Source organism: Eleginops maclovinus, chromosome 12, assembly GCF_036324505.1.
Source record: "Eleginops maclovinus isolate JMC-PN-2008 ecotype Puerto Natales chromosome 12, JC_Emac_rtc_rv5, whole genome shotgun sequence".
Lineage (NCBI taxonomy): Eukaryota > Metazoa > Chordata > Actinopteri > Perciformes > Eleginopidae > Eleginops > Eleginops maclovinus.
This window is the reverse complement of record NC_086360.1, coordinates 8,959,692-8,984,830: the sequence shown is the minus strand read 5'-3', so window position 1 is coordinate 8,984,830 and position 25,139 is coordinate 8,959,692. Positions and strand designations below refer to the sequence as shown.

Sequence of the window (25,139 nt, the reverse complement as noted above, 5' to 3'; positions counted from 1 at the left end):
AATACATTTTTTACACGTAAGTAGAGTCATTTTACGTAGTCACATTAATGTTATGTGTCGTTTTAAATTTGAATCCTGTAAGAAAACAGATTTAGCACAATGGTTGTCACAGATAAGATAGGATAAGATAAGATGGACCTTTATATTAATCCCTGTGGGGAAATTCAGGAATTTAAGCAGCAACAGAGTGAGAGCGAAAAGCCGGACAGAACAGATTCACACAAGGATAATAAAATAAAGATAAAACTAAAATGATATAAAGGTAAGTAACTGTTAAATCAAGAAATTAATTAAATTAACATATATACATTTTTTAGTCCTGATTATTAAATATAATGTGTATGTGTGCAGATCTAAGCTATGCTACAAATTTATCTCATTTGCTCTCTGTTTTTTCTGCCAATCTGGAGAAACTTTTCAAGGGAAGTTGAGAAGTTTGAGCAGAGGATCAAAAAGAACAATAAGATCAGGTGTTCAAGTGTGGACCTCCAGCTGGAAGAGGGTAAGTTTACATTATTTTTATTATTACATTCAACCTTAATTTCAAGGCAATTTAAAAACAATGTTACATATGTGGCAAAAAGTAGAAACTGAATTGAGTGTGTATGCAAACACTGGATACAACAGTGTCTACCTGAGCACAAGGTTTCAATGTGTTTCAAACCTGGAAACAGAGATCTTTGATGTGTAGATGTGGGCGCTTTTGGTTATTGTATTTTCTGTTTCCGCTCATAAATACACATAATTAATGTATGTCTCGTTTGTGTGAAGAAAAACACATTGAAGAACCATTACAGCAGTTAGTATCAAAATAAATAGAACTACTTTGATTAACGCCGACCTCCGTCCACAAAATATCATTCCTATTTAGGCCTAAGATTTAGTTTCATCACATTATTTAAAAAACGTTTATGTAATACATAGTGGTGGTAGAATAATGAAATACTGGCCGGCTCTGTTGTGATGTCATTATGTTACGGTAGAAAACAAAGGACTAAATTGTCTCCATGGGATGGGAGGTTATGTAAAAACATAAATGCTTACATTATATAGATGTTATATATCTATATATATGTATGTATACTGTATATATGTATTTACTGCTGGGATCAATAATGTTTTATCTTAATCCATAATGATACTTTTAAATTTATTCTGTGATTCGATTTTGAATTATTAATATGAATTTAAAAGTTAAAAGTAACTAAAATTGTCAAGTAAATGTGAACGTATTAAAATTGTGTCTTGTATGAAAGCATGCTAAAGATTCTAAAAATATTATTATCAAGTGTTACACTAGCTGTTTGTTGTAGCAGTAAATAATCCCTCCCAACATTTCAAAGCAGAGCCCCACACGGTAGAGCACTGAGAAGCAGCAGATGACTTGCAGCATTAGAGACAGAGCAAAGAAGAGAAAAGGGGAGGAAGGGGAGGGAGAGAGGGGTGGGGTGGAGCTTGTTGAGCTGTTGCTCTGTGTTATGTGTTATGTGTCGTGTAGAAGCAGCCTGGAGAGGAGAGGAGGAGGTATCCGACGGCAGGGAAAAGATGAAACCCCCTGGGGGAGGTTTGTGTCAGCCACATGCTCCGGCTGCTCCTCACCCTTTGTTATGCTGATTTACTCAGCCTTTTGTCCAAGACTCCTATTGTGTGTGTGTGTGTGTGTGTGTGTGTGTGTGTGTGTGTGTGTGTGTGTGTGTGTGTGTGTGTGTGTGTGTGTGTGTGTGTGTGTGTGTGTGTGTGTGTGTGTGTGTGTGTGTGTGTGTGTGTGTGGGGGGGGGGGGGGGGGGGGGGGACTGACATACAGTACTTAGAGTACACCTTTATAGTATTCAGGGATAGCAGCACTTGACAATATCTTGCTATCCTATTCAATACTGACTTAATATTAAACATTTATGATAAAACTGAAAATGTTGAAATACTAGTTGTGTTAGTCCATCTCTGAGTCATCTTAAATGCAAATATTTTTCCTTTTTTAAAGGAAGTTTTTATTATTTATCAACTTTTTTTACAGATATAGTTTCGTGTTTATTATCTTTGCAGCAGCAGGTGTAAATAGATGTGTTGTCGTAACATACAGCCGTGTGATACCGAAGACATTTATTGGTCCCAGTTGACAAAAACTTATCAGAAAGATGTACTTGAAGTAGCATACATGGCAAAGTGATATATCAAAACAGTAGACACTTCTGAGCAGTGTTATTGTCTACATTATTTTATTTACCCTCTGTATAGTCACAATGCACCGACCAAAACAAAAGCAACAGGTTTCTTCTTTGAAAAAGGACAACAGATCCATTCATTCATAGAAACACATGTAAAACCTTAAAGCTTCTCCCAGGCAAGCATTGTTTGTTTTCAGAAGAATGAAAAGGTCTGAAACTAACAATTACTTTTATTATGGATTTATCATTTGGCCTTTAAATGTCAGAAAATAGTAAAGACATAAACACATTTCAGGTTTCTATAGCGGAAGGTAAGACCGACAAATCGCTTCTTCTGTCTGATCTAAATGTCCAAGATATTGATTTTACAAATACAGAAAATCCTCACAATAAACAAGCCTAACAACCAATGTTGGGAGTTTTTGCGCCATCGATTAAAAAATTGTTGCCGATTATTTCCTTTTGAGCAACTGAACAGAAGTCACAAAGTGATAAAAACAAATAAACAACAGAAGGAGGAAAAACTAAGGTATGAGGAAGAACAAGATTTAACAAAGACACAAAGGAGGAACAGATCTATGAAAGAGAGAAACTGATGCGGGCACAAGTCATGATGAAATGTGAACCTAATCAAAGGTACAGTGACACAAGTGTAACACAAAGACAGTCAGGATGACAGAGGGTGTCCCTCTCCCCTGCGTCCAGCCCCCGACTTTGACGTCACAGTCCGAGACACACAAAACAAGCGGCTCTCAGCTGAGCTCACTCGCTTTCCAAACGCTTGCTCTCCAGCGCACACTCACGCCTGCCCTCAGACACGGCGCAACACTTGCCTCGACACCCGCTCAGTGCTCAGCTGGTGTGCGTGGGAGTGCAATCATCTCTACACCAAAACATTGCACTCCTGCATCAAGAAAGCCACTCTCTCCCCTCGGGACTGAAACAAGCTTCTGTGAGTGATGCCTCATCCTGTGTGAGGCTGCCGACCGGGAGCACACGGGAGAAAAAGGAGCGCTCCGACTCCCAGCCCAGAACCCCGACCCCGTCCCGAAAAAAAAAAGCAGCAGATGTGACAGAAAAGGAGAGGCGGAGAGAAAGAAACACAATCCCCCCCAACCCCTCCTTCCCTCATCTGGGAGAACAATACCCAGCCTTCAGTTGGAGAGGGTCAGCTTTTGTCCCTCTCCCCACGCTCCCACTGAAGAGCGAGGAGCAGACAGACGCGCTGACACATTGACCCGCTGCTTTGAGAGGAGTGGACGGCGCAAAGCAGTCGCTGAGCTTGGAAAGATTTCCTTCAGTACTTGGACAGCTCCTGAGCAACAACCAGCTCGGCCGCGAGTTCCCATGACTTTGTAGACAATATTGTTTTTGGTTCAGAGATTAAGACACCACAGATGGAGCCCCCGTGTTCGCTCCAACTCGGCCCCTGTGGCCCCTCTCCATCCCTTGGATCGCAGAGCGGCACTGCTGGCTTCCAGCAGCTGGAGGAGAAGCAGCTCTTTGAGAAGTTTTGGAAGGGGACTTTCAAGGCTGTGGCCACCCCGAGACCGGAGAGCGTCATCGTGGCCAGCATCACCGCACACAGGAGGGTCACCAAGTAAGTTCTCTACCTTTTCATCCCAGTTAAGGAATAAACACATCTGGGTTTTTCTCACACTGTTGAATTGTGTTCGATGCTTCAGTGTAAGCTGTCAAAGAAGGTAAATCTCCTTTGCTTTCACACGAAACAGGTGGTTGTAGAGGTTTTGTCAGGGTTTGTTTGTAAGCAGTTTCCTAATTTTAGCCATTCCAGAATCACTAAACTCTATTGTCACCAACAGGACAGATCCTTGTAGTGTCTGACATTCCCTAGCATCCATCATATCACCCCGTGTTTGTTTATTTACAAGTCAAGAGACAGTTCTCCAGTTGACAACACTCAATTAAGATGTCTAGGTGGCATAAAAGCGTCATTTCAACATCCTTTTTAACAAGTTACAGCATGTACACTTTGATATGTTGACCCACAAACCAATGCTTTCCGACTAAAATATCCCAAAATGTATCTTATCACCACTCATTTGAATGATCTCCCTTTTTGTTTTCGAATGCAGCTGGACACTTGACATACGGCCAAACACAGCTGGCAAGGAGAGTGTGACGTTCAGTTAATTGTGCCTTTTTGAAAGGTCACATGGCGGCATCTAAATGCCTCTCATGTCACACTTGTCCCCCTCTTTCCACTTGTGACATTGCTTTGTGCCAGTATCGGTTAAAGAAGCAACATGTCACGTGTTTTCCCCCCACTTTTCAACCAAAGGTTAGTCCGAGAAAGGAAGAATATCTGTTGCCCTTTCTCTTCTTCATCCATTCCTTTTTATCCCATCTTTGCTCCATAGTGTGCAATCAGCGATCAACCGCTGGCTTTGACAATTTGATGCACTGCTTTGCCATTTTATAAAATACCATACAATCGTGGCAGTAATAAGGAACATGTAATGAGTGATCAAACAGGTGCAACATTTAACACATTTACGCATTTGCGAATGCACGTCAAATGATGTAGCTTGCTTGGGTGACCTTTGAATGGTTTTGACACCCACTATCAACTTTCTCTTATGTGAAATTAGCGATGTTAATGAGAATTAGAATGGCCCATTTCATCCTACATCGGCACAGGCGGCACAACACACTGAACCAGATAATGTGCATTTAATGGGTTCTATTACAGCAGAGCCGTAATGCTGCACATGGCCTGGTTATAAAATAAGTTATAACCTTGCATGATATGACAAAAAAATAACACTTTACATGTACACAAATGATAAAATATGACTATTTTCATTGTGCCTCCAGCGCAGCAATCTAACCAAATAACTGCAGCCGTTTACCACAACCTGGTACATAAGATGGATTCCATTTCATACTATTTTGGGAAACTCGCAAAAATAAAATTGAAAGAGAAAAAATTAACCCAGGAGAAAATTAGCTTCAATGTGGCTGCCTGCCATGAACTGAACAGCCTTTTTTTTTTTTAAATAGCTGGAGACTCTGGAGCGGGGCCCAGCTGTCTCTTCAGCTTTAGATTTTTAAGGAAGGAAACTCTGCTCAAGTGGCATTGCCCCTGCATGGACTCCATCAGGGTGACAGTGACAATGATGGCGGCATGGCAGGGGCAGGCAGGGACTCAACGTCCCCAGAGAGCAGACATAATGTTGCTAATTCGCCTGGGTCTGTTTTTAAGACGTGAGCAGCCTCCTTCGTCCGCTTTTCCTCTGGGTTCCTGTCTCTTTGTACATTTGCTGAAATGTAAATGGACTTTTGGGTGATACAGATTGTAAATAATGAGTAAAACACAACAATACATCGAGAGAATATAAATACAGGAGAAGATTCAAGCTGTTGATTTTGCTCGAGCTGAGTGTGGCCGGGGAATGCTTAGACCATCAGAATGCATGGCCTACGGCTTGGTCCTCTTCCTACTTCTCTCTGAGAGGAAACATCATTATTCACCGTGGATAAGTGAGGGGTGAGGAACAATTGCAAATGAAAGTGAGGAGCCATTATGTACAACAAGCAGAGAGGGAGAGAAGAGAGGAGACAGAGGGAGAGCCAATGGGAGATGTTTCATGTTCAATCAGCACGCTTTATTCTCTTTGCACCGTCCTCGCCCTTGCTTTCTGTTCTCCTCCTTCTCTCTCTGTATGGCTGAAATCAAAATGCTACAGGGGCCTGTGAGCCACAGAGGAGTAATTAGAGATTTGTTGTCCTCCCCTCTCTGTCCTCACTGTCTCCCCCTTCTTCAGGCCAGTCACTCAGTTCAGGGGAGGAGTTCACTGGCTCTGTGCAGCGGGGTGGGGCTTTGCTTAAAACCAGTATGACCCTGCAAGCTGTTTTGTTCGTGGGGGGCTCCTAATTAAATATGCAGACTGGCTAACTTTGGTGTGTGTGTGTGTGTGTGTGTGTGTGTGTGTGTGTGTGTGTGTGTGTGTGTGTGTGTGTGTGTGTGTGTGTGTGTGTGTGTGTGTGTGTGTGTGTGTGTGTGTGTGTGTGTGTGTGTGTGTGTGTGTGTGTGTGTGTGTGTGTGTGTGTGTGTGTGTGTGTGTGTAGTCTTGTCCAACTCAGTGGCAGATGGCAGGCTTGAGAGAATGCAATGGACGGGAGAAGGGAGAGTGCGTGTGTTTCAGGGGGGTTCAGGCCTCTTACTTCAGCAGATGCTGGTTTAACGAGGAAGAGGAAAAGGGTTTGGAGGGGCTTGTTCACTGACAGCACCAGTGGGAATATACAGCGGGTTGGACAAAAAAGCTGGACACTAAAGCCAGAAAAAATAAATTCAACATGTCTTAGAAATAATCTTTTAAAAAACGTACACAAAATTATAAGAGAACTTGTTAACACAGTTACAAAGTGCAGTAAAAACCAACATACTAAATACTAAAAAGATGCTAAAATAATTACCAACCAGAACATAACATTTAGACAAACAGGATCCAGGTAACATGTCTGCCTATCTGAGTTTTAAAAAGTCAAAAAGACGCTACATACTGTAGTTGGCTATTCTGAGATACTACAATCGGGGGTTCCAAAGCTGGAGGCACAGAGTGAGAAGTTACCTCGAGTAACAAAGCAAGTGGGTGGAACAACTAGGAGACCCCTGCCTGAGGATCTCAGCGGCTCATAAGGGATTAACAAATCAACAATACCAGAGACCTGACCAAGCAAAGCCTTAAATATACAAGCAAAATCTTATAATCAATTCTAGAACCCACAGGGAGAAGATGCAGAGATGCAACAATTGGGAGATGGGATCTGATTTCCTGGAGTATTTTAAAGGACGATTATAACAGTAGTCAAAGTGAGAAATAAGCTGAAGGAAGTATTATTGTACAACGCTCAGTCTTTGAACATAAGTCCTGGTGAAATACAGACCTTAGATTGGGCGAGGACTCCTTTAAGATAAGATGATTCTAGTGTAGGATGATTGATGTATTTCCAGAAAACTCAAAGCCATCCAGTCTCTCCAACAGCTGTGGAGAGAGGCTGGATTGGCGTTTTCAAAGGGCAATCAGCTGTATGTCATTGGCATCCATATGGAAATCAATATGGTCATCAAATATGTGGCATGTAAATGGAAAACTAAAGACAGCCCAGAATTAAAGGCTCAATTTAGCAGAATTCGGCAACTATGGCGCCATTTTTTTCTGACCTGCAACAACTGAGTAAATGTAGTATTCAACACATTGCAAATGTATTGTGTTCCAACTTTAGAAGGTTTGGTAGGTCATTGTTAAACTTCTACTAGTTGGTGAATGACCTTTAAGTAATAATTTACCTTTTCTCTTTAGCATAAGTTTGGCTGAAATAGTGGTTTGTTAACAACATATGTGATTGTTTGACAGCTAGACTTGTTATCTCCTCAGAATGACTTTTTATTGTTATGCTCAAAAAATGCTTTTCCATTCCCTGTTTAGTTTCAGTGAAAGGATTTGTCTTGGGTTTGAATTCCTAACTCTGTGTTATAACATGCTGGCAATTTTCCCAACATGAACACAAAAATACAGACATAAAATGTTCTGAGAGTGAGCATAAATGAATTGAGGATTCAGAGTCTCAATAACATCAAGCAGAAACAGTCAGAGCTCCCCCTGGGACATAGCGTCTCTCTCTTTCCTTCTTTCTGCGAGAATGACAAACATGATTTAGTGACGGACGAGGGGTTTGTCTGCCGTTATATATCTCTGTCAGCGACCCTGCTCCTTTCATCGCTGAGTATCTTTATGCTACTTCTCTCCCTCTCGTCACATCTGTATTTCTCTACCTCTTTCTCTCTGTATCTTTTCATTTTGCGTAAACTCGCCCTCTCTGTGTCTGTGTGGTATTACTCAGAGAACAGGATGCGGCTGCTGAGGCATGCTGACAAGAGAGTAGGAGATGATACTCCTTGACTCCCCAGGCAGGAATCAGACTTATCACTGCAATGAATTCACATTTAATATTTATTCCAACGTAGCCAATCCATTTGAATCAAACCAATGTCTTTGGATTAACCCATTTAACATCGTTCCAGTGTGTTTGCAGCAGGATCCATTTCATGTCACAGCAATAGAAGCTACAACGGAGAGGCTAATAGGTAGAGGTGTTTTATATTGATATTTATATTGATGTCTGTATGTCTGATACAGTCACAGCATGTAGTTGCATTAGAAGGCATTTAACGAATCAAGATAAAATAAAGCTCAAAATACAAACAGTGGTTATCAAAACAGGAGGAAAAGAGAAAAATGTGTAATTGAAATTATTTTGGCAATGTTTCTTTAATGCTTAAATCAAGATTAGACAACCTGTCTAATTTGCAATTTAACAAGAAATTGCCATCAAACAACAAACCCAGCTGTTTGACAGAAGGTTTTTCATTTTTTAAAGGAGAGGGTGATGCACCCGCTAAGAATAATAAGACTGCTAATTTATTTTTTGGCTGAAGACCTCATCTGAAAAATAAGCTTTTTCATTAACAAAGAGAGAGTGAAAGTTGTTAAAGCTTAATGATCAAGAATTGTTGAATTTGTCCAACTAGGTTTGCAACTACTAGGGTCTGTAGAACATCCTTGAATTCCCTCAAAACACTGAATCACCCAGCTATTTCAACTAGAATTTCTAAGTATTTCAAAAGACACAACTTTCTAGTCAGCAAATTGTAGAAAAAACCCACAATTTCCTGTTTTCCTTATTTCTTCACATATAAAGGAGTCATGATGTGTCAGTTAGGTCCATTTTATACTGTAGCAATATTTAGTTTGGCTAATAACATAAGTTAATCATTATGCCGAACACAGTAAAGCTGTAGGTGCGAAACTGTTGAGTTTATTTTAAACAAATAACTATTTTTACTTTGTAATTGTGCTTTCCATTTAGAAATGGAATGTTATTTCTTCTTCAAAACCAGCAAAGTCTTGCTTTACATAGTCTTGATTAGTTAAGGAAGAAAATGATTGTATATCTGTGACATTAACTCACCAGACTATCGTAATTCTTAGTAGAAATGAAGGGATGCTGTTATTTATTCTACTGCAAAGTCAACCTGCAGAGGCCAGTCCGTCAGACGGCTTCTACTTTTCTAATTAGAAACACTGCCACCATCTATATTCCTCTCTACCTGCAGGGTAATGCTGTACCAAGTCTAATCTCTTCCAAGTACTGCTCCGAAATAGACTACATGGCTAAAAAAAAGTAAAGTTCTGTTGGCTGTGATCTCATTTTGAATTAACAGAAAATGTGACTTTGGAGCAGCTGTGGCTCAGGAGGTAAATGGTCGCCCACCAATCGAGAGGTTGGAAGTTTAATCCTCAGCCCCTGCAGTCAACGTGTCGAAGTGTCTTTGGGCAAGATACCTTACCCAACTTGCATGTGTAGAAGTGCTCTGAGGGATCGCAAAGACTGCACAGTTTACCTCGATTCTGTCTTATAAAGCTTACTGACATTTCCAAATTTCACCCTGTTGTCTACATTGCAAAGGTACTGTGAGACATTACTCTAGCTATGATGACACTCCATTTGTATCTAGGAGACGATATGTTGCACTTGACTGCTAACTTGTAATGGATAGTTAATATTGCCTTAGCATAATGGGTAACAAAAATCTCTTGAATAAGGTCCCTGAGAATTCTCTGCAATTTTTTTTTAATAACGCCATCTTTTTCTTTTTGTTCTAATACACTATTGCTTGGTTGGAGTTATGCGATAGAGCTTCTTTGAACCCTTCTGCACAAAGAACACACACACGATAAACTGTTTGTATAGTGTGTGTGTATATATTTATACATTTGATTATGTGCATCTAAACCCCTAAAGGCATCAACATGCTGGCAATGAAGAGGAACATATGTAGAAACCACACATGAACTCTCTGTGTGCAGTTTTTTTTGTATGACGATTCATTGTTTTATTGACCTTATGCCAGGCGTGCAGCGAAAAAGGCAGTATACTGTGAAGAAGTGGCTTGAAACTTAAACATAAATAGAACTGACATCAACTCAGAATAAAAACAGCCACATAAACTGAAGATCAAAGAAAACCTGTAATTTGTTCAGCAAGACATTTTAATGAATTGACTATCATAGCGCAAATAAACAAAAGCAATTGACACATTTGTTAAATATACTTGGAAAAGCCAACTTGTATTTCTTAATCTTTGTTCTAGTGGCCCATTAATGGTCACCTTAACCCTCATCACAGAATAGGAAGTGAAGACTTCGCTTCTTATGAGGATATTTGGTTCTTATAGGAGCATATACATCAGAATGCACGTGCAAAAAAAAACTGCCTGCATGTACAGGTACCTACCTATAAGAACATATATGGGCATGCACATATGGAGACTGACAAACATTGCCCATGTGGGGGGGGGTTTGATGTGATAATTCCTCCAGAGCTGAACAGCAGCACAAGCATTTTCGAGGATGAAAGCAAAAGGCTGAGATTTAACCCTTTCCTTCAAACATCAGCTCAAAGCTGCTGTGAAATCTCCCCCTCAGGGATCACAGCTCCAAGCCCCGTGGTCCACCTTAGTGAGGAAAATGCCACACACTGCCTTCCCCCTGTAGCCGCTGGATACTGTGAAGGCTCATATCCTGAGTAGCACATTTTCACCTGCAACATGTTCTTGCAGTTGAGATTTCATTTCAAAGTTTAGAGGGTACAATCTTAAATCTGGCTTTCCTGACCTTTTTTTGAACTAAAATGTCATAATTATATTGTGGTTCAATTCCATCTAATCACACTAGTAATCCTATGCCTTGCATCTTGATCATATCGTGAGTAGGCGCATGTTTTATACTACAATAAAATGGTCCTCTATTTATTTTAACCCTATATAAATAAAAAAAAAACTCCAATTAAAATGTGAAAGTAAAAGAAGATTTTAGAACTAAAATGCTAATACTCCAAACTATATTATTAAAATTAAATATATTTATTTTTAAGAATAGTTCCTTACAGAGTTAACATATGTAATACTTTACTAAATAATACAAATATTATAAAATATATACAAATGAATTGATTAAAACAAGCACAGTAATAGACTTTGATTTTAAATACTGTATTGAAGATGTAAGTAACTGCATAGCTCATTCTAATTGGTGCTAATGACTCCATAGTTACCTTATGTAGCAATGAGATTGAACATTAAAAAGAAACTATCACTGTATGTCACCAACTTCAACATTTAAATTTACATTACGTTTTTTAAGCTCATTATGCATTTAGCATGTAACACTTGACATGACACCAACTGTGAAGTGTTCATTTAGACTCGTAACCTTCCTATATGATTTTTAATTGAAATAAAGGGGTTGAATAAATCTACTTTCCAACTCAGAGCATTGACGCTAAGACAAGAGAATGTATTTTATAAGTTGCTTGCATATTTTCAATCAGCATCAGTAAAACAAAAGGCGAGAATGTATTCTGTCAAGCTGTAGAGAGAATTGTTCTGCTCCGATGGCAGAGAGGGGTGAAGCAATTTAGTTTGAACTTGTGTTTTTGTGCTTGAATTAGTTTAATTCCATAATCATAATGGTAAGGGGGGAAAAAACACAAGCCCTGCTTAAAAGTAACTGTCTTGTTCATTAAAATTGAATCGGTTCATGTATAAAAGTGAAATACTGCAGCGTGTATCTCTACAGCACCTTCTCGCACTAAGAGTACTTTATGTTAAAATCCAGTGCACTGACATTTAAAAAGTCTCATGACATTTAAGTCCATTAACATAGTAAATTGTGTTTGCTTGTTCACAAGATGTGATGGTGTATGCTTGTCATTTTATCAGTTTGCCAAGTGCAAGAATAAAGACAACAGACGGAGGGACAAAGGCGCAGAATCGTAATCAATGCGTAAAATATCTCAAACACAGATTATTTTCTTAGTGTTTCGGTTGACCCAGACTGTAAGGTCTGTGTATTTCTTTCAGAAACTGTTAAGAATCACTAGCTTTAGTCTTTCAAACTTTATTAGGTGTTTCTTATCTCTATGACCTTTTGGTGTCTAATGTTCTGGCTATTCAGCTTTATTTGGTGATGTGAGTAACACATGCAGACAGATGTTGCCTCTGATACTTCAATGGACCTTCAGACTTGTTGCCTTTGGCTGCTTCACAGCTCAACCTTCAGAAAACTTTGAATTAGTTAGTGTGTATTTATTTTACATTGGTGAGCACACAACAAGGCTAACGCTGACTCAACTGAATAGGCAAAAGGAAAGAATAAAGAACAACATTTGCTTTAGCTGATAAAAATGTTTCTTTTATGGAAATGCGTACTTTGAAATGTGAAGAACCTAGTGTAGATTGTTAGGAGTGTGAACATCAAAAGCCTTGTGTAATTGGCTTCTGTATTTTCTGAAAGAAACAGGGTGAAAGAGGAAAGAATAAAGTTGTTTTCAATAAATAAGTTCGATTGAATTTAATACAACAGCACTGCAAAGCACTATGAATAATTGTGTGAAAGGAAAAAGAAGTAGAAGGAAAATAAAGGAATGAGAAGGAAGAATCTGAGAGACATTTTGAGATTAGCCTAGGACACAGGAGCAGCCAAGGGTATTACATTTTACTTAATATCATACTCCAGATTATGAATCTGAATTCTTTCTTGAATCTCGGCTACAGGGAATTGATTTATTTGTAAGCACATAATGTACAGCATTGAATAAACGTATAAAAGATGAGAGAAAGTTGAAACACTCCTTTGTGCTCTTACTGGCTTGACGTGAAATGGAGAGTAGGTTATCTTACAGACAGTAAGAAATGGCCTATTCCTTTGAGAGATTCATTATCTGTGAGTGCGGTAGCTGCGAGAGAGGGACGGCTCGGTCATTACCACCTATTAGATCTTCACAAAGCGGGGACGTCCCTGGACACGAAAAATATATGACCCAACTTTCAACTTTAACTACTCGTCATTTGGCCTGCAGCAAAATAGGTCACACTAAAATAGAAACAAAGTCATGCGTTCTGTGAGAAAGCCGAGAAAAATCGATTTTTCTTCTTAATATGAAATGAGTGGATATTTCTTGACTTTAAACCCCAGTAAGTAATTTATGCGGTATTCCATAGACTGTATATAAGAAGTGGATGTAGTAACCGTGACGTTGATTTTAGGACTACAGTTTTACGCCTAAAGCATTTGGTAGTCGCAATCTTTGTTTTTTGGGAACAACAGTGACACTAGAGGATGGGGATATTTACAACCAAATGATAAGAAATATATTTTCGGGCTACCAACATATCTGCGATATGATAACTCTGTGGAAGCGACTTGCAAAAAGCAAGGGAGCCAAGCCCTTAAGCTTTCGCTGCTTGATCATCACGCTGTATTAAAGAGGACTCAAATTAAGTGATTGACGCCATTAACTCATATTTCCATTGTTTACATAATAAATCAAGTGATAAAAAGGTAAAACATTTTCATAGACTTCTACACAACCTGACTTCTTTTTGAAACCAGTGGAGTCGACTCCTGCAGGCCATTTAATAGTTTAAGGCACTTCCGCTTTGGCTGTTGTTGTTTGTTTGATACTCCTAAATTATATTCCAAAAGAAAATGTAACAGATAATAATTTGCCTTTCAAAGTTCACCAACATTGAGCTGGACTCAACATATGTGGACATTTTAGTTTGCTTCCGCAACAAGACCACTGAATGCAGCCTTTCTATTGAATACAATTGTTGAAAAAGTACAAACCGTTATCTGATCTATTTATATGACAATGAGAAACCAATAGTTTCATTTCTTATTGTGTTTGCTCCTTTCACTTGGAGTTTGTGCTGTACTGTAACTGTTAAGGCATTTCCAACTTATGACGGACAACTTACAATATACATGAACTCCTGTGTTGTGGACTCCACAATTTGTAAGAACTTGCATACAATATATAATGTGACAGGTTTTGAATATACAGCAGCTGAAATAATCATAATCGTAATAAGATCAGCGGTGCTTTGGGGGATAGACTGATAGTTATTGCCACATCCAACTGGAATTTGCCACAAGGAAGCACAATCATTCATAATGACAGTAGGCAGAAATTCCTCTAAGACTAGCATTGCACCAAGGCAAAGCCCCTATTAAATATTCATACACACCGCAGAGTTCGGTATATTGGAGAATCTGAAAAATCCTACATAATAGGCTGGAGCCGTTTTCCACTGGCAGCAAATTTAACTCCAGAGTCAGAGAACTCCCAGAAGCATCTTATTTAGGTTATATACATATATATCCTAAATAATAGGTTATTTATATATATATATATATATATATATATATCTATATATATATATATATATATATATATGCGCACACACACACACACACACACACACACACACACACACACACACACACACACACACACACACACACACAGGACATTTAAACAACAGCTTGATGTCCTGCAGTGACTGTCTCTCAAACTTGTTGGTTTCCTATTTATTTTCCCTTCTTTGCCAAGTATGCTTCTTCTTTGTAGCTGGACCCCTGAAGCGGTCATAGTATTCATTATTAAAATGCAAACTTATCAAAGTCAACCCCTCATCGCTTAAATTAAATCATTTCAAGGCTGACTGGCTCCCACGTCTCTGGCTTCTATTTCATTTTTCATTTTCGCTTCTTGCCCATCCTCATTTCAGGAAGACGATCTGCCATTCATGTGAAATTGCCACCATTTGCATAACTGATGGAGGGGTAAGGGTGAACACTGTGGCGGTGTTGATGTCAGAAATGCAATCGGATATGGGAACTGAGGAATTAATTGGCCCCCAGCATTTCCCCGTCCTTACACCGTCACTTTTACCTCTGCTGTCGCTTCTTGACACAAAATGTCACCATTAAGGTTACCGGCATGTTGCTTTGTATTCTGTACTGATGTGAAACTTTGTGAACAATTGAAATTCAAACAGAGAATAGCTGCTTTACTCAGAGACTGAAATATTTGTTTTTAGCTGTATTGGCCCAAATACATGAAAAGGAACATTTCTAACTGCCTCAAAATGTCTACATTAAGAATTGATGTCGCTAAACCTCTTATGATTCCAGTTAAGTAGTCCTAACACTCTTGGCTCATTATGTTATTATTCCTGTTTTCAATATTCAGTCATAAATAATGAATCCATTTTGCCTTGTGCTTTACTGTAGCATAAAAATGTTCCCATAAGCCAGGATTCATGCTTTTTTTAAAGCAATAAAATAACTTGTATTGCCCTTTAGCAGTAAATTCACTAAATTATATCTGAGGGGTTGTCAGGGTTGTTGATCAATACCAGTGTCTCCAGGTTTTAAAGCGACCTTCGGCATATAAGTCATTAGTGCAGTTATAGCCACTCCAGGGTCACAGACAGTGAAGCACCCTTCACAGTTTAGCATTATCACAGAGACGATCCAGATGTGAACGATCCAATCTGTTAAGTTACACGGTGGCTTAATAAGTTAAGCGATGTCGTCGACTTGGAGTTTAATGGTTACAATGTTTATTATTCTTTGCAATTGCAACTCTGTAATTCTCTGACTCTTAAATAAAATAAGAATACAATGTGAAAGACAGCATGGTTTAAAAGGATTTTCAAAACAGTAAATTGACCAGAATGTGATGAGCTCCTTTTTCAGCCATAGATTTGCTCCGAACTAAGTAGGCAAATTAAAGTCTGTAGAAAGTAGCCTGTTAAATAAATATATATATATATAAGTTGTTTATTTTTGTCCCTGAAGTGCTGTTGACCTAAAGGCTTGGTATGGCAACTTTCTCCAAAAACAAAATATTAATTTGGATTTTAATGGTCGTGATCAGTGGATTTTTAGTCCCAAAAAAATAAAAGCTGTCTTACTGTATGTTGCAATATCAACTTCTATTCAACCTCATCTGTTGGAGTACAAATTGCTACACCAAATGTTGGGAAAATGAGTCAAATTAAGTAGTAAACGAGAACAAGCTAATTGAAAGTTAGCAAGTGAGCTAGCTTTGTAGAGCATTATCCCCCTTTTTAACTATTGTTTTGAAAATGATATAAATCTGCATACAAAATGTCAGAGTTTATTAAATGCCACAGTACAGAGAAAAAGACAAAGAAGTTCAGAAAGCTATTGAAACTGACAAGCATTTTGGCCGATTGCAACTCTTTGGCCACTAGCTCGGCAGCAGTTAACAAACTACTAAAGATTCCATATATTACTAAACCTTTAACAGTGGCTGTTTTGTGAGGATGTGTGTCTTTGCTATTGGACAGAACCTTCACTCTATTCCTTTATTTTACTGCATGACATATTGATATAGTCACATTTTAACAGAGAGACTAATGAGTAGGCTTGATTCCCACTGTAGTTTAAGCAACAAAATAAATGTGGTCTCACTACACGCACCAAATAAAGTCATAGGAGTAAGTTTAAGAACAATTAAACAATTTTCTATATTTTAGATTTACTTTATAGTTTTTAGCACCTGTTTAATTGTTTGACTTGTGTGCACAGCTTCCAGTGAAATATCAGAGGCACACAGGCTCCCTTAATGCCACATCATATGAACATAGATAAGGTATCCCAAGCAACAAGCTGTTTCTGAGCAGTGCCACTGCCATTTGAAGGTCATTATCAAGGTCAAAGAAAACAACGTAGAGGGTCAAGATTGGTACTCTGAGGGCACTGACTATTTTTCAATGGCTTATCTTTCCAGTGTGCTACTTTCAAGTGTGAGTTTTATCCGCAATGACATTCCAGTAGCCAGCACATCCTACTGAGAACTGATTAGGATAAATGGAGCTGACAGGTTTGTGGCTGTACCCGAACTGAGAGGGACATGTTAGGAAGTAGAGTGGAAATCTCCTGTTCTGTCAGGCCAAATCACACTATGGCGAGATGGGAGATATGATCCTTTTAGTGAACTTGGAATCACTTCTTTTAGACTTTTTGCATTTTTTTGTCTCAAAAACAGAGAATTTCAAAAAGCCATCTCCTCATAATAACCCCAAATGACTTAAACATATCATTTTCAAAATGTTTTCTTTTTTTGTGCTGTGGTGGAAATTTGTCTTTGACCATACCTGGAGATTACAAAAGAAAGAGAAACGGAGACATCTACTAGCCACCAAAGGACTGCTTTACAGAGATATGGACATAGCATGTTTCGATTAATGTGTCCACTAATTACATTTTTCTGGTGGGGATTTTGGGTGATCTGGGGATATTCTACCTAATTATAAGAAACATAATGAATGTCTCTGGCATATGAGCTCATTTCAGTGGCTTCCTATCATTTTTGCTAAAAGCGAGGAAGGCTCTTTACATTTTTTTCCCAGTTTTGCATCGATGAAAGAATTGGTTATCACACTCGCCCTGATTAATTTGGAAAACATGAAACGCTCTCCGATAGCCACATAATTAAACTGTTATTTTGGGGCCGTTCAATTTAAACTTGGGCTCAGCAGTGCCCTTGCAGTATAAAGAGAACTGCTTTGTCTCAGCACTCTCTTTGATTCCAAAGAGAGTGTAAAATAAATCTAGTCGCAATAAAACACCAGATCTGACTACAACAGGAGGCTCAGAATTAATGATTTGCCTTTGATCCAACTAAAGCAATGCACAAGTTCCTTTTTTCCCCATCTAAATGAGTCCTGTGGAAGCATACTAAATTATTAAGGCTATTCTAGAAGTTTGACTTTTAGATTTTTCGTGCATTGCATTGAGCTGAGGAAACCTTTGGCTAAAAAATCAAAAGATTAAAAATAGAAAGGATTTGAACCAGTTTTGCACTAATCACAAAGCCTCATAGACTGACATTGCTAAACATCTGCCTGATCTAATCAACTTCACGTTAAGCTACATTGTCTATATTTACAGCACTTACTGCAGCAGAATGCAGCGGACCTCATTACATCATGGCATGGACATTGAGCTGCCGGCTACAATTTGACTGCAGGACGCCCTCATCTTGTTTAATATATTTAGCCAAGGTTGGGGGGGAGGTTGGCCTATCAAGTGATGATTTGCGTAAACAAATAGATCCTGACTGGTGGCATAATCGCTCTCATGATGGCCAAAGGGCAAACTTAATGCAATGAGATATCAATGTCAAAGTCAAAGAGTATAACAGAGTCTATTTTAATCCAATTTTTGTAGTCCTTGATTTCTTTCTTTCTTGCCTCCTTATTCAACTTGAAGGAAAGTGTTTTAAAGAGCATACGATGTGAATAATTTGTGTGTGTGTCTGGTATGATAATTAAACATTTTATTTAAACTCATTCTGCATAATAACTATCCAGCAGCAGACGTTTATTCTGGGGTAGTCTTAATGCTTTAGATGTAGAGACGTTGTAGAGGAAAAGGGTTTGCTTGTTGACTCTCCTCTCCTCGTCTTCAACGAGTGATTGACATATTTACTCCTAAAAGTCCTCCACCATCCCTCTCCATCTGCTGCTGCCTTTAACGACACCTCATCCTGTTGAGAATGGGCAGAGAGAGGCAGGAGATTAGGAGCTAATATGGTATTGGAAAAGGAGGAATAATCTCACAGACACCCTATCTTTTCTCATAAACTCTGAGATGAGAGGACAGCCTTACAGCCTGACTGACACATTGAATGACAGCGGCCTAGGTTAGAAAACGTCAGATTGGAGGAGTTTAAAAGCTGGTTAGCAACGTACCTCCTTAGCCCTCAGGTCATCATCGGGGATGTGGCCTGTGCTATCAACTCTAATCCTGGCCTGAAGCTTGGTTACTCGTTCCCACACCACCAATATTGCTTTGGGACGTACAATGGTTTTGCAATCATTTTTAAAAGATTTAAAGGGATTTTGGGATATCTATAACTTTGACTAGCAAAAATGTTGAGGTCAAATTCCTGACTGTATTTCAAACGAAGAAAGGAGAAAGGTCTCCTTATAATTTGAAATACAATTCTGCAGTGGTTTCTCCATTTGCTCACTTCTAACTATTTTTTCTTAGAATGACATTAATAATCTACTAATATTCACAGCACACAGTATATATATCAACATGATAATGCTTTATTTGATGTATGTGCAAAGTCCCACAATGTTCATAATGATCATATCTGAAAAAAACAAATGTCTTTTTTTGTTCTCTTTCAATATCCACCTGTAGTAGGCTAATGCATGATATACCAATGTAAATGTATTTAAGAGATACAAAACCTTTAGTTAAAAGGGAAATATCTTCTGAGTTCAACATTTAATAAGTAAACAGTGGCTTGAAGCACGGACCTGTTCTCACTTGGAGACATGGAGACAGGTGGAAAAATGTGTTGAATGAATGTTCTGCGACAAATGGTTTCTAAATGTCGTGTAAAGGATTTCCCAGGTTCTATAATTTGAATAAAGGATTAGAGAAGCCTATTATAGAATGTCCTCTTGTTGTGCTATTATCCCAATGGCCTTCCAAAAAAACAACATATCATATTATATTATAATGTGTTTTTGTATGACTTCTGTTGTGGGGTTTAGTTTTTGCATTTGGTTCTCAGCATACTAAACTCTATCACAGCTCCAAACATCAGAATCAGACTTCCCATTTTTTGTAAACTTTGTCTCCTCCAAGGACTTCGACCTTCCATCGCTATTATTTCCTGCTTATTGTAATTCTGCGACAAAAGGAAGATATTCAAGTTTACATATATCTGCCCACTTCTCAGGCCCCGCTGCTTTTGATGCTCACTCAGAGAAGGGCTGCGTTTGCCAGCGAAATGACTATAAACCTGCGGTCAATACACTGACAACGTTCAAAGAAGCTGACAGGGTTTCCGCCAGATGTCTCATACATGCCTTAAGGATTATTCTTGAACATATCTTATTTCCCAACATTTCCTGCACAATAAAAAGCAATATTAAATACGCAATTTATCATGCCTCTGTACCTATGTTATGAAGCAGTGATGTTTTTCAGCGAGCTCTCACAATATATCTGGATTCAATACGCTCGGTGTGCGTACACACTGCATAATGCATTGATGAAATATGTCTTCACCTTGAGAATGGCTTTATTAGAACTCCAGCCGCCAGGACCGTCGACCATTTGGTCATGATAAGGGAAAATACAAAGAATGAATATTTTACTTATTTTATTGAGTCTAGTGTTCTTATATTTTTCAGAATTACTGTACCTTCAAAAACTGTGGTGAGAACTTACTGCAATGCAACCAGAGTTAACGAGTTTATAGGAGGCGGCTGGCTGCAGCTGTACTCATAGATAGATAGATGGATAGGTGGATGGATGGTCTTATTTAACTCTTGACTAGAAATAGATATTGCCCAAAATGTAAACTGTTCCTATAATAACATTATTGGAGAGGTTGCATGCTTTTTAAGCATCTACAACATCAGGGATTCCAATTTATTTAATAGATTTGTTAATGAAAAAAAGCATTACACTTTAGGTAAAGGACATACCACTTTGCGAATCTTAATCTAGTGCATTAACAAATAGGTTTGCTTTGGAATAGTGGTGCATATCATTAGCATGCTAAGTGAAATTTGATTTAAAAGCAAGGGTTGGAGGCATATATAAATAAAATAGAAGACAATTAATAAATCAGTTAATTAAATCTTAAATCTATAAATGAATAGGTACAAGAAACATAAATAAAATAGAAGAATAGTAGCGTAGAAGAACAATTTAAAAAGAAAAGTATAAAATATCTGAACTAAAATGTGCACTTTTAAGAATATGCTGTTAAATTAATTTTTAGGCCAAATACTTACTTCTAAATAAACTATTAAGGTTTGTCAGAGAATTTGTAGAACCAACGATATTATAGTGTTCAAAGATGAACACTACTTTTGACTTTAAGGGGGATTATCTTTTAATAAGGTTTAAGCCAAATTTAAGATGATTTTTTAATTAAGAAAAGCATTTAGAGCCATTTGGCTTTTAAGCTTTTAAATCAAATCCCATTAAAGTGTTATGTTTGTCACATCAGCCTCCAACCTTAAACGAAGAGCAAATAAAGTCTGTGCTCTGGTGAAGGTAACTACATTGACTGGACAATAATAAAATTAGAGGTATTTGAATATGATTTTTTCAGGTCAATTTCGTGTAATTTTTTTTTTAAAGGCATCACAAAAAAAATTAATTCTAAAATCAAAATCAATTAACAACTATAACATAAATGAATTATTAGTTGATTGACCAGAATTAATCTGGTGCACAAATCCAAATACATTTCCTTTACAAAAAAATACATTTAGACTGGAGGAATGCATTCTTTTTTTAAAAATACTTTTTGGGGGCTTTTTGCCAGATAGGACAGTGGAGAGTGACAGGAAAGTGGGAGAGAGAGTCAGGGTGGGATCCGGAAAGGACCACGGGTCGGGAATCGAACCCTGGTCGCTGGCATACGGTGCAGGTGCCCCAGCCAGTTGCGCCACAGCCGCGGCTAAGGAATGCATTCTTAATATTATTTAATACAGCAGCTTTTTATTTACTAAAATTGTTTCCTCCTGAGGATCAGAGGTTACATTGCTAAATAAATCCCCTCAGGACCTTGGCGGCGTTGGCCATCCCACACATTAAAGATAATGGAATAATTCACTTGCCCTTGAGCACCTCGCCGTGCATCCATACAGAACTTCTTACTGGGTCGCCAGCAAATTGAATGAACCTCCTTTCCATAAAAACGTAATGGACTCCTTCGGATAGCCCTCTAAATAACATGGATGGTATGGGGAGGTGAGTTGAACCAATTTATTATCCGACTTTGAAGAAGGTGCGTACGGAGGGGAAGGTCACTCTCTCATTGATCACCTGTTCTTCCGTAGGGAAATGATAATTATGTGTACCAACATGCACCGAGGTGACCTCCAGCCACCACCAGGAAGGGTTGGAAATCCTCCAGGGTGGAAGTAGCTCTGTGATGTGGAACAGTATTGTTTTAGCATGGGCTAAATGGCTGTGTCTCATAGTTTGCGTTAATGGTTATGTGAAAGTCTTCCTTTTTATGAACAATAAGGCGTACATGATTTATTGGCCTGACATGTGTTTTTCGAAGACTGGGTTTTAATTTAAAATGATGCAATAGCATGGCTGTGCCAAACTAATCTGCTCAAAGAGATACATTGTTGAATACCGACAGAAAATGTCACGGTGAAAAAACATATTTATAGGATGTTTGAGTTTAGAGCGTAGTTATAATTCAAGAATCAGAATATTTACATGAAATGGCTCAATGTTTGGCCAGTTTATCACACAATAAGCACATATTCTGTTCTTGCTCTGTGGCTATCAGTTCTGGGAGCGAAGAGAATGCATACTGTGTAGAAAATTGATATAAAATGTGCTGGTAGACCTGCATAAACATGCTTGTAATGCAATCCCAGTCTCGCCAATCTAAATCATGATGAGGGGGTGCGACACAAAACCCTGTTAATTGAGAAGCAAGATAGGTAGTAAAAAAAATCCATCTGGTACCTCTGCTGGTGTGACTTTAAGGAGGAAAATCAAACCCAAACCTCTGATTGAAAATGCAGGACACTGGTGAGTGAGCCCGCGGAGCTGCAAACAATAATTATTTTACCATCAACTGATCTTTGATTAAGTCATCATCTAAATACACAAATTGTCTGGTTTATAAATTCTGAAAGTAAATGGTTACATATGTTAATTGCATTCTTCTAGAAGTTTTACTTTGTAGTGTATACAGTATGTCCCTACATCAGTCAAAACCCAAAGATATTCAGCTCAAATCAGCTAAAGAAAATTATAAAAACAATGGTATTATGAATATCACTATTCAAGTGAGTGGAAGGTCAGTGTCAGCTAATGGGGATGGATTTATCCTCGAGATTTAGTGCATCATTGACCCTATGTTGCATAAAAAACAAACTGGACTACCATGCCACCTCTGACACAAGTAAATGTTGGAGAATGCTCTGCCTATCTTTAATGCTAATGGTGTTTCTGTCTCAAAATCAGATCAAGTCTCGCTAACAGCCAGCAGTGCCCACACTGATTAGCATGGAGGGGGGAGAGGTGGGCGGAGGAAAGGGAAGACAGTGGGGGTCTTGATTGCTCTCTGTAGTCGTCATATTCTGCATACCCTGCTCCATTTCTAAGATAATTATTTTAGATGTGCATGCCAGGTTGCATAGCTAATGTAATGTATTCTTAAGAGCCAACGGTAATATGTCAGGCTTGTAACTGAAGCATTCAACTTCTCCTAGGCACATATTCATACATGTACAGTGATATATAGTGGGCAGCGTGCTGCTACTACATGGTATTACTTATTCTAATTAATGTTCTGTCAGCAGTTAATCATTCCCTTAAAAAGCTGTTTAGTCAATATATGTTAATGTAGGAAAAGGAATACACGGTCAGAGACATTTGTTAATGAACTACGGTTTTGAAGCCTCGAGTTTTGTATTTTTACCTTCTCTATCATGTTGTATTGGAATTCTCAATGATATCAGAGGGTGGAGAAAAGTGCAACCAAATTGAATTGAAATTGAAGGCAACAGAAATTGTGACAGTTAACTTAACAAACTGATTACTTACAGTTGAACAAAACAAGAACAAAACAAAACAGTTACAACACCGACACCAGAAATAACATATACCTACTTGTCAATACATTTCGCGCTTTAGCGTGTATTTCACTCTCATTGATACCATAATTTGCTAAAAGTACATCATGCTGTATTGAGAAGACTAGTTTGAAACCATCAAGTCATTCGGAAAATGTTTACCCAGGATTTCTAAACAATCTGACCTATTTTTGCAACCAGTGGAGGCGCCACTGGTTGAAGTTATGCAGTGTTATTGATCTCCCGCATTTACTTCCCTTTTCTGCCCCTGAAATGGAGAAATGGAAAAAACGGTGTGTGTTAGGAAGTCATAGAGATGATGCAAAGAGTACTGTGAAATTACTGCAACAGACAACCTTTTGAAGTGTTTCTCAAAGGACAGTGGAGTGGGATATGACTGAAGATGTACAACACGTATAGAGACAATATTGAGAGACAGAAAATGCAGTCAGGTGAATAAAGAGGAGAAATGGAGAAAGAGATTACACTGAGGATATGACACCCGTTGCCTGTAACAGCCCAAAGGGTGAAGCAGCAGATGTGGGAGGAGGTCCTGACTCTGATACACCACAGACAGCCAATGTCATGGGACTGTGGAGCTCTACTCGCAAACCAAGACTTAGCTTCTTGGATTAGACTCAAACAGACAGAGACAGAAGGTTAAAGCAGCACAGAAATGAAGACCAACAAGCCTGAGGTCTGATACAAACATACAAACACAGTCGGGAGTTACTTGGCTGGAGATTGCATATTATATCATCCACTCAGGTACATTATTAGCATCAAAATGGTGGTAGATCTGCTGGATTGGGTGGATGCTGCAGCTCCACCTGCCTGTGCGGCACACCTGGTAGGTGGCAGCGATGAGAGCACAAATGATCATGGGGATAGTTTACCTGATCACATTTCCAATCTATAAGCCGCATGATAATAGCGTGTGGGCTGTAAAAAGCTCAGCCAAGAATTTTAACTATTTTGTGTTGTGCAGCTTCAGTGATGGTGCTGTATAATGTTTTTTAACTTTGGATTTGTGGTTCTTTTTTCCTTTAAAAAAAAAAGTTCTTTTTTAGTTTAAAAAAGTGTGTTTCTATTTCTCTATCCTAGGCAGGCAGCTCAATTTAAGGTATAATTTAGAATAAATTGATTTCCATGAATCCAATCATCAACCTCACTTTTATCCATTATCTGGCCCAGACGTTATTTATTATAAACATGCCTATTTGAAATTCATATTCGCAAGTGTGGACGCGACATGAAAGAGAAGTGTGAAAACACATTGTTATCCAGGAATCCAGATACTTACTTGTGACATTATTTCAAGCCTTACCCCCCTCCCTGACAGATTATACATTGCTCTTAGGGCACATCAATGAGCAGAAAAGGTGGAAAGCAACTCCTTAATTCTTAATTTGTGTCAATTT

The 25,139-nt window shown here is 38.5% G+C and overlaps 1 protein-coding gene across 2 annotated transcripts in view; it reads left to right on the top strand.

Annotated features, from left to right (window-relative positions):
• The first annotated feature begins 2,950 nt into the window (after positions 1-2,950).
• The window catches only part of srrm4 (serine/arginine repetitive matrix 4), a 71,289-nt gene continuing 49,100 nt past the window's right edge, over positions 2,951-25,139 (top strand). For both annotated transcript variants that reach the window (XR_010166918.1, XM_063896578.1), the window contains exon 1: positions 2,951-3,765. Coding sequence is in view for 1 of the 2 variants with exons in the window: in XM_063896578.1 (XP_063752648.1) it covers positions 3,563-3,765 (203 nt within the window). In the remaining variant the exon portion in view is untranslated. The remainder of the gene's footprint in view (positions 3,766-25,139) is intronic.